General features: G+C 63.7%; 2 protein-coding genes across 2 annotated transcripts in view; both read left to right on the top strand.

Annotated features, from left to right (window-relative positions):
* The window catches only part of HMG20B (high mobility group 20B), a 10,367-nt gene extending 2,363 nt beyond the window's left edge, over positions 1-8,004 (top strand). Inside the window, 9 exon segments of the mRNA XM_014949004.1 lie at positions 3,018-3,123; positions 3,988-4,191; positions 4,403-4,523; positions 4,621-4,673; positions 4,954-5,029; positions 5,265-5,480; positions 5,668-5,904; positions 6,609-6,741; positions 6,911-8,004. Of these exon segments, the coding sequence (XP_014804490.1) occupies positions 3,018-3,123; positions 3,988-4,191; positions 4,403-4,523; positions 4,621-4,673; positions 4,954-5,029; positions 5,265-5,480; positions 5,668-5,904; positions 6,609-6,741; positions 6,911-7,250 (1,486 nt within the window). The 3' untranslated portion in view covers positions 7,251-8,004.
* Positions 8,005-8,329: 325 nt separating this feature from the next.
* The window catches only part of GIPC3 (GIPC PDZ domain containing family member 3), a 3,011-nt gene continuing 1,405 nt past the window's right edge, over positions 8,330-9,935 (top strand). The window contains 4 exon segments of the mRNA XM_014949019.1: positions 8,330-8,595; positions 8,809-8,853; positions 9,004-9,208; positions 9,547-9,727. Coding sequence (XP_014804505.1) covers positions 8,330-8,595; positions 8,809-8,853; positions 9,004-9,208; positions 9,547-9,727 — 697 coding nt within the window.

The raw sequence follows: 9,935 nt of genomic DNA on the forward strand, positions 1-9,935 counted from the left end.
TGGGCCGCCCATGCCAATGGCTGATAACCCTTTCGGTGAAAAATTTTTTCCTAATATCCAGCCTGAACCTCCCCTGGTGTAACTTGAAGCCATTTCCTCTCGTCCTGTCGCCTGTGACTTGAGAAAAGAGACCGACCCCCATCTCTCTGCACCCTCCTTTCAGGGAGTTGGAGAGAGCAAGAAGGTCTCCCCTCAGCCTCCCCTCCTCCTGTGGCCACCAGCCGCCCCGTGTCCCCCTCTCCCACACCAGCCCCTGGCCCTGCCTCCCCTGCCAAAGGGTGCCTCCCTTGGCATCTTGCCGTGCAGGCCTTGGGGGTCTTCTACATGTTTTGGGGACCCCCCCCACACTGCAGGCTGTGCCTCTCTCCCCTGCTTCGTTAACTCCTGGGCTGATTAGCACAGGGAGCTCCGGTGTCAGAGAAGGGCAGCTCTGAGGAGAAAGACCTGGTGACTCTTGGCATCTTGCTGTGCAGGCCTTGGGGGTCTTCTACGTGTTTTGGGGACCCTCCCCACTGCAGGCTGTGCCTCTCTGCCCTGCTTCGTTAACTCCTGGGCTGATTAGCGCAGGGAGCTCCGGTGTCAGAGAAGGGCAGCTCTGAGGAGAAAGACCTGGGGGTCCTGGTGGACAAGAGGATGCCCATGAGCCAGCAATGGGCCCTTGTGGCCAAGAAGGCCAAGGGCATCCTGGGGGGCATCAGGAAGAGTGTGAGCAGCAGGGGGAGGGAGGTCATCCTGCCCCTCTGCTCTGCCCTGGGGAGGCCCCAGCTGGAGCACTGGGACCAGTGCTGGGCTCCCCAGTTCCAGAAGGACAGGGAACTGCTGGAGAGGGGACAGCAGAGGCTACAAAGATGATGAGGGGCCTGGAGCCGTCTCTCGTAGGAGGAGAGGCTGAGGGACTTGTGTCTTTTTAGTCTGGAGAAGAGAAGGCTGAGGGGGGATCTGAGCAACGCTTATAAATCCTTCAAGGGAGGGTGTCAGGAGGATGGGGCTGGTCTTTTCTCAGTGGTGCCCAGGGACAGGACAAGAGGTGATGGGCACAAACTTGAACGTAAGAAGTTCCACCTAAACATGAGGAGGAACTTCTTTCCTGTGAGGGTGGCAGAGCCCTGGCAGAGGCTGCCCAGAGAGGTGGTGGAGTCTTCTTCTCTGGAGACATTCCAAAACCTCCTGGACACGTTCCTGTGGGATATGTTCTGGGTGACCTGCTCTGGCAGGAGGTTGGAGGAGATGATCTCCAGAGGTCCCTTCCAACCCCATAGCATTCTGTGATTCTAAGGGTCTCAGGGTGAGATTCAGAGGGGTGAGGGTCTTTGTGCCCTTCCCCACAGGGTGACCCACGCTGGTGCCGTCCCCCACGCTCAGAAGGAGAGGGCTGGGGGGAGGGGGATGCCCGAGCGAGCCGGCTGGAGGAGGCTCAGATAAGAGGAGGAGGAATCTTGCCTCAAATAACTTTACTTTTTAAAGCATCCTTAGGCACGTGAGGAATTCGGATGGCGAGGGGGGGAGGCAGAGCTCTGGCGTCTGGTGGCTCAGGATGTTTAGTGTGTTCCCAGCCGTGGTGGCTGAGAAGGGGGATGCTGTACGGACATCACCGGGAATATTTCTGTTAGAGTTGATAAAGGAAGCCTGAGGCTGGCGGTGCCCGTGCGAAGCCGCAGGGATGGGTTTTTTTTACCCCAGAAGATGGGAGAAGAGCTTGTCTCCCACCGTCCTGTAGGTTTTTGTGTGGGTGTGGGGATGCAGGGCAACTGGTGGGGCTCAGATCCCGATGGGAAGAGCTCATGCTGGGCACCGGTTCCAGCCGTGAGGAGCGGTGCAGCTACAGGGGGTGTCCCTGCAGAAAGGGCCCCTGTCAGATTAATCACAGGAGCGGCTCGTACGAGTGATCACCTGATGGTGGTCGGTTGGGGTCTCCGAGGGGATTTGGGTTCATGCCAGGCGGGCGATGTGACAAACGGGTGAGAGGAGCTCTGGGATGCTTCCCGGGTCAGGATCGGTCTGGCTTTTGGTACGCGTTGGCGGTGTTTTCTTTCCTCGGCCCCTTGCTGGTCACCGTGTCTGGTGGCTCGGATGGAACCCAAGTGAGCGCCGTTCGCTGAGGGCAACTCTCAAGCCCTTGGTGGCTCCTCCATCGTGGGGGTCCCTGCTGTGCTGTGCTGCTGGGAATGCTCTGATGGAGCAGGAGCTGCATTGGGGTCCCAAGGGTGTGAGCGGGACGGAGTCGGCTGGAGGGTCCCTGCAGTGGGGCTGGGTCTGCTCAGCCAGGGCAGGGAGGCTCTGCCAACCCGGGTGCTGGACCCACGTCCTCCCATGGTGATGCTGATCTGTAAAGACAAGGCAGCAGGGTGGAGAGCAGGAGTTGGGGCCACCAGCCCTGTGTTGGAGGTGGTTCAGTGGGTCCCAGAGTGGCTCTGTGGGTCTCGGAGGCGACAGGGGCCACAGGAACCTGCTGGAGCGGTTGTGGCTGGAGCGGGTCGAGCCGGCGCTGGTGCCCTGCCCTCATCCTCTGCCTTGAGGGTTCTCCTTATCCCGGGCAGTGCTTGTGCTGGGTGTGGGTGATGCTTCCAGGATCCAAACCGCCGCGGCTCCTCCTCCCTTGCAGAGGAGGATCAACTGGTTCATGCTGCTTGGGACTCCTCGCCCAGGTGTGTGCCCAAGCCCTGGTAGCACGCAGGAATGTCACCACTGCTGCTACCTGCCCCCAAGAGCGGCGCTGGTGGCTCCCAGCCCCCTTCCAAATGACACTGAAAGGTCCCAGAGTTGTCACTGGACCTTGGGGCAGCTTTTGTGTGCCCAGGACTGCCCTGTTCACCCAGTGCTGGGCTCTGCTTGAGCCCCATTACTCCCAGGTGGCCTCCTCTCACAGAGGAAGAGGGGCTTCAGGACTGGTAGCAGGTTTGGGGGCTGTTTGGGTGGGTGGGAGCCGGGGGCTCCGGCGAGCGTGAGGCTTTGCTGCAGGGGAATGTGTGATCCCAGCGGTTTCCCAGCCCTTTCTGACGGGTACTCTGTGCCTCCAGACATGCCACGGGGAAGGCTCAGCACGGAAACTTCCTGGTGGCCATCAAGCAGGAGAAGGGAGAGTCGGCACGGACGAGCAGCGAGAAACCTCACGGCGAGGAGGAGGTGAGCTCCGGTGCCCTCATTTGTCCCTGCACAGTCCTCAGGAGCAGGACCTGTGTTGCCCAGCCCGGGGTCTGTCCCTCCACTCGCCCTTAGCAGCCCCCACCAGCCTGTGGCCGTGGCTGTGGCCTGAGAAAAGGCTCAGACCTTCCCTCAAGGCTGCTGTTACCTGCCCCCAAGAGCAGCACTGGTGGCTCCCAGCCCCCTTCCAAATGACACTGAAAGGTCCCAGAGTTGTCACTGGATCTTGGGGCAGCTTTTGTGTGCCCAGGACCGCCCTGTTCGCCCAGTGCTGGGCTCTGCTTGAGCCCCATCACTCACCCATGGCCTCCTCTCACGGAGGAAGAGGGGCTTCAGGACTGGTAGCAGGTTTGGGGGCTGTTTGGGTGGGTGGGAGCCGGGGGCTCCGGCGAGCGTGAGGCTTTGCTGCAGGGGAATGTGTGATCCCAGCGGTTTCCCAGCCCTTTCTGACGGGTACTCTGTGCCTCCAGACATGCCACGGGGAAGGCTCAGCACGGAAACTTCCTGGTGGCCATCAAGCAGGAGAAGGGAGAGTCGGCACGGACGAGCAGCGAGAAACCTCACGGCGAGGAGGAGGTGAGCTCCGGTGCCCTCATTTGTCCCTGCACAGTCCTCAGGAGCAGGACCTGTGTTGCCCAGCCCGGGGTCTGTCCCTCCACTCGCCCTTAGCAGCCCCCACCAGCCTGTGGCCGTGGCTGTGGCCTGAGAAAAGGCTCAGACCTTCCCTCAAGGGATGGGAGGCCCAGGCGGGTCCGGGTCGCTCCTGTGTCCTGCCAGCGCGGTGACATCGTGCGCTCTGATCTCTGATCCATGACAAGTTCTCCCTTTACCTTCACCGGGTGCCAGCCGGTGAAGAAGAGGGGCTGGCCCAAGGGCAAGAAGAGGAAGAAGATCCTTCCCAATGGCCCCAAAGCCCCGGTGACGGGCTACGTTCGTTTCCTGAACGAGCGGCGCGAGCAGATCCGCACGCAGCATCCTGACCTGCCCTTCCCGGAGATCACCAAGATGCTGGGGGCCGAGTGGAGCAAACTGCAGCTTTCGGAGAAGCAGGTACTGACCCCCAGGGGAGACACCCCCCTCCCCCAGGGCTGGGCAGCACCCCCTGGACCCCCAAGCCTGACTCATCACCCGGCTGCAGCTCCACAGAGGGAGCTCGTCCCAGTAGGGGTGGGCTGGTGGGCAGGGGCTGGGCTCTGGTCTGTGTGTGGGGGTGAGCGGCCCCCCAGGGCTGGGCCAGGCTGAGGACCCCCTGTGACTGCAGCGGTACCTGGATGAAGCGGAGCGGGAGAAGCAGCAGTACATGAAGGAGCTGAGGGAATACCAGCAGTCGGAGGCCTACAAGATGTGCACGGAGAAGATCCAGGAGAAAAAGATCAAAAAAGGTGGGTTGGGGGGGGGGCAGCGGCTGCTGGGAGCTGGGCTGGGGTTGGGGGGGCTGGGCTGGCTCCTGGGGTAACCTCCTTCCTCCCTCCCTCCCAGAGGACGCGGGCGCTGCGGCCATGAACACCCTGCTGAACGGGCACCCGCACAAGGTAAGGCCCGGGAGGGTCCACCCCTGTGTGGGGAAACTGAGGCACTGCTGGGTTTGTCCCCTGGGAGCTGGCTGCAGGTTTGGGCAGGGGGAGGCTCCCGGGTTGTGCTTCAAGGCCCCCGTTTCCCCGTTGAAGCAGAGCCTGGAGTGGCAGGAGACGGAGCGCAGCCTCCTCCCTGCCCTGCCATGTCCCCGTGCCACCCCTCTGCCCAGCCCCAAAGGAGACGGGGTCCCCTTGGGTGGGCTCAGCCCTGCCTGATGCGTCCCCTGTGGTCCCCCAGGCTGGCGAGGGCAGTGACACCTTCTCCACCTTCGACGTGCCCATCTTCACGGAGGAGTTTTTGGACCAAAACAAAGGTGAGAGGCTGGGCCATGGGGCTGGGGCTGCAGCAAGTGATGGATCCCGGGGGGACAGACCCGCTGGGTGTGAGATCCAGGCTGTGGAAGGTCCCTGGTGAGGCTGGGAGGAGGGATCACCCTGTTGTTTGGTGACACTGAGCCTCTTGGAAGAGTTGTAGTTGGGGAAGGGCTTGGGTTTGGGATGAGGGAGAAAGTCAGAGGGGCCACCCCTGACGTCTCCCCATCCCCACAGCCCGGGAGGCTGAGCTGCGGCGCCTGCGGAAGATGAACACGGAGTTTGAGGAGCAGAACGCCATCCTGCAGAAGCACACGGAGAGCATGAACTGCGCCAAGGAGAAGCTGGAGCAGGAGCTGGCCCAGGAGGAGAGGCAGACCCTGGCCTTGCAGCAGCAGCTCCAGTCCGTGCGACAGGCCCTCACCGCCAGCTTCGCCTCACGGCAGGCGCTGGGTGCGAGATCCAGGCTGTGGAAGGTCCCTGGTGACGCTGGGTGTGAGATCCAGGCTGTGGAAGGTCCCTGGTGAGGCTGGGAGGAGGGATCACCCTGTTGTTTGGTGACACTGAGCCTCTTGGAAGAGTTGTAGTTGGGGAAGGGCTTGGGTTTGGGATGAGGGAGGAAGTCAGAGGGGCCACCCCTGACGTCTCCCCATCCCCACAGCCCGGGAGGCTGAGCTGCGGCGCCTGCGGAAGATGAACACGGAGTTTGAGGAGCAGAACGCCATCCTGCAGAAGCACACGGAGAGCATGAACTGCGCCAAGGAGAAGCTGGAGCAGGAGCTGGCCCAGGAGGAGAGGCAGACCCTGGCCTTGCAGCAGCAGCTCCAGTCCGTGCGACAGGCCCTCACCGCCAGCTTCGCCTCCCTCCCCATCCCTGGTGAGTGCGGGGCAGCCGTGGGGAGCCTGTGGCCGTGCAGAGGGGCACCGGGGGGTGATAACGGCTCATCTGCTGATGGGGCAGGAGCCTGGAGGCTTTGGGGGGCTCTTCAGGAAGCCATGGGGTGTGACAGCCCCCTATAACAGGGGCGGGCTGGGAACTGTCCTCTGGAGCCATGGGCACGGCTTGATCCACAAGGCAGAGCTTATAAAATCGTAGAATCACAGGATGGTTTGGGTGGGAAAGGACCTTAAAGCCCCCCCCCAGTGCCACCCCCTGCCCAGGTTGCTCCAGACCCCCTCCAACCTGCCCTTGACCCCCTCCAGGGATGGGGCAGCCACAGCTTCTCTGGCCAACCTGGGCCAGGCTCTCCCCACCCTCACACCAAACAAGTTCTTCCCCACATCTCAGCTCCATCTCCCCTCTTGCAGGGTCCAACCCTTCCCCCTCCTCCTAGGGCTCCCCTCCCTCATCCAGAGTCCCTCCCCAGCTTTCCTGGAGCCCCCCTTCTTTAGGGACTGGAAGGGGCTCAAAATTCTCCCTGGAGCCCAAATCCTTTTGTTCCTGGGTTTGTGTCAGTTCAGGGTCTCTCCTGCTGCAGGAGATGGCACCGAGTGTTCGGGGTCCCTTCCCCAGCCACCAGCAGGATGGGCAGGGCTGGGTGGGGACTTGCTGGCCCTGCTCACTGGGTTTCCCCCTCGTAGGCACCGGGGAAACCCCCACGCTGAGCACTCTGGACTTCTACATGGCCAAACTGCACAGCGCCATCGAGAGCAACCCTCTGCAGCACGAGAAGCTGGTGGTGCGCATCAAGGAGATCCTGTCCCGGATAGCCAGGTGAGCCGGGCCCTCCCGTCCCTGCGACCACCCCTACCACCGGGTCAGCCCGTGCCAGGGGGGTGACAGGACCCGAGTGGGGCAGAGAGGGGCTCAGAGCTGCTGCGGGCAGTTGTGGGAGAGAGAAGCCACCCCCTGTGACCCAGCCCTGCTTTTCCTCCCTCTGCAGCGAACACTTGTGAACTGGACCAGTCCCTCCTGGACCCCGGGGCCAGCCGGACCGTGGCCCTGTCCCTTGGAGCTCACGCAAGGGACAGTCTCTGCTGGTGGTCCGGCTGCTTCCCCCCCCACCCCACGCACACCTCGCTGGAGAAGTGAGCTGGGACCCCTCTGCCCGGGTCCCACCGCTGCTCCATCTCCGAGGACCTCGAGCTTCTGGGGACCAAGCGGTGACGGGGCTGGGGGCCTGTGGCCAACGCGGTGCTGGGCGAGGTGGTCAGGGGAGGGCATTGAGTGTCCCCCCCTGCTCTCCCGTGAGCTCCCCGGCTCCTGCAGCTCCTTCTCCCTAAACCAGAGACCCCCAAGGGCTGCCCCAGGGCGGGTGAGGTCCCTGGGGGTTACTGGCCTGGAGGGAACCGGCCTCTTCCAGGGGCTGTGTTAACTGGTCTGTGATGGGAGGGAGGCAGCCCCCGGGGCTCAGCGCTGCCTCCTGGCCCCTGGATCGGCCCAGGGAGCCTCTTGGTCCCCTCTTGAGGTAGCAGCTTCCTTCTGCTCGCCTCTTGCTTTATTTAATCTTCCCCCTTCCCCTTGGCTGCTCCCCCACGGGTGCCTTCAGCCCCCTGCCTGTGTCACCCTGCCTGTCACCTCTCCTTCCCCCATCTCTCTGGGACCAGCCGTGGCAGCTCCTGCCCTCTGCAGCGGTGAAGGTGAAACAAATCTTCATGCTGGAGCCGGGACCGACCCCTTTGTCCCCCCGTGGGGTGCCCGTGGGGCCGTGCACAGGCTTTTGGCTCCTTCCCGAGCCCGTTCTGCATCGTGGGACCACCGTGATGGCAGCCGCGTCCTGGCCGTGCTGTGCCGGGGTCGCCTGTCCCCGGGGCTGCCCGTCACTAATCTCAGACTGTGTAATTAGAGAGTGTCTTATTTTCTTACTAGCACTACGTTGATCCGGCCCCGGGTTTAACCCGGGGCTGCTGCGCGACCGCTGCTCCTCTCTCGCCTGCAAGGTCCGTGCTCTGTAGATGAGTCTCCTGGTTGCCATCTCCTGGTGGCCGCTTGGCTTGGGATGGAGATGAGAGCAAATAAACGTGGGAGAAACAACCAGCCTGGGCTCCGTGTGTTCGTGCTCCGTATGTTCATGCTCAGGGGCAGCTCCAGAACCGCTCCCAGCCCTAATCCCGGGGGTTTTGGGATGTTGGAGAGTGGTGGCCCCAAACTCATTGCTGCAGCCCCCGGCCCCAGCTGGGGAGGGTACGATGGAGCTCTCCCACCTCCTCCAGCCTCCCCGGGGCCCTTTCCTGCGTGGCAGAGCTCACCCGATCCCGGTGGGTCACCTGTGCCGTGGGATCGGGTTCCCGGGCCCGGGGATCACCTTACGGCCGCGCCGGGAGCCGGGGCCCATCTATAATTGATGGGGGCCGGCAGCGGGATGCGGCGGGTGGGCAGGCGCGGCAGGCAGGTCCAGGAGGGCAGCCCCATGGAGAACGGCGTGGGGCAGGAGCCGGGGACCCCCGAGCCACCCGCCGCCGAGGGCAGCCCTGCCCCACGCCCCCCCCGTGCCCGCCCCAGGCTGGTGTTTCACACGCAGCTGGCCCACGGCAGCCCCACGGGGCGCATCGAGGGCTTCACCAACGTCAAGGAGCTCTACGCCAAAATCGCTGAGGTCTTCGGCATCTCGCCAACCGAGGTGAGGGGGCTGGGGTGTGGGGAGGGGGCTTTGCACCCCAAAGTGGGGGGACACCAACCCTGTGTCACCGTCCGTGGCCACCCCTCCTGTGGGTCCTTGGCTGCCTGCAGCTGCAGCCCACAAAATGACCTGGAAAAGAGTGTTTTGATCTCAGGGGTGTCTGTGTCTCCTCTGGGGAGTGTTTGGGTGACTCTGTGCCTCAGTTTCCCCCCAGCACACAGTCAGGGGCCGGGGCTCCCCGTTTCTGGGCCGATGCCGGCAGCTGCGTGGCCTGGAGCCAAGGGAAGGGCACAAGGGCTGGGTCCCTGGGCAACCTGGGGGTCTCTGGACCCCTCTGCCACCCTGCCCAGACCTGGCCACATCCACCCATGGTCGGCACCTGCCCCAGCCCCGCCGGGGCACCCCAAACCCTGACGGGGGGGTTCCCTGGGGCAGATCCTCTTTTGCACGCTCAACACCCACAAAGTGGACATGCAGAAGCTGCTGGGGGGACAGATCGGCCTGGAGGACTTCATCTTTGCCCACGTCCGGGGCGAGACGAAGGAGGTGGAGGTGACCAAGACAGAGGATGCGCTTGGCCTCACCATCACGGACAACGGGGCCGGCTACGCTTTCATCAAGGTGAACCCCCACCTCCGTGGGGCCATGCTGGGGCTGGGGGCAGCCCTGGGGGCTGTAGCCCCAGAGGTGCTATCCCCTGCTGGCACCCCATCCCTGGCACCATGCTCTTTCCCTGGCTCCCCTCCCATCGGTGTCCCCCCCCTTGGGCCATGGGGGTGTCCCCCATCATGGTGCAGTTTGGCAGGGGGGGCCCTTCCTCCCTGACCTGGTTCCTAAAGGGTATGAGACCATGAGGGGGGGGTTGTGTGGGGTGGGGGCTATGTCTGTCTGTCCTTCCCGTGGTGCCATCTTGTCGCTCTGTGTGTGTGTGTCCCCCTGTCCCCCCCTGCGGTGCCCAGAGAATCAAGGAGGGGAGCATCATCAACCGCCTCCAGACGGTGTGTGTGGGCGACAGCATCGAGGCCATCAACGACCACACCATCGTGGGCTGTCGCCACTACGAGGTGGCCCGGATGCTGCGGGAGCTGCCCCGCGCCCAGCCCTTCACCCTCCGCCTGGTGCAGCCCAAAAAGGCCTTCGGTGAGTCAGGGCTGGGGGGGGGTCCCCTGCTCTTACCCCGGGGACTGGGGGATCCCCCTGCCCTGCAGCCCCCTCCCCAGGGACTGGGTGCCCCCAGGGTCTGCAACCCCATGTGTACCCCACAGCACCCACGTGGGCACACCTCGGGGGGGGGGGGAAAGGGGGGGTCCTCACACCTGCTTGTCATCCCCTTGGGCCCCCCCACCCC

Source organism: Calidris pugnax, unplaced genomic scaffold (assembly GCF_001431845.1).
Source record: "Calidris pugnax isolate Ruff unplaced genomic scaffold, ASM143184v1 scaffold170, whole genome shotgun sequence".
NCBI classification, from domain to species: Eukaryota; Metazoa; Chordata; class Aves; order Charadriiformes; family Scolopacidae; genus Calidris; species Calidris pugnax.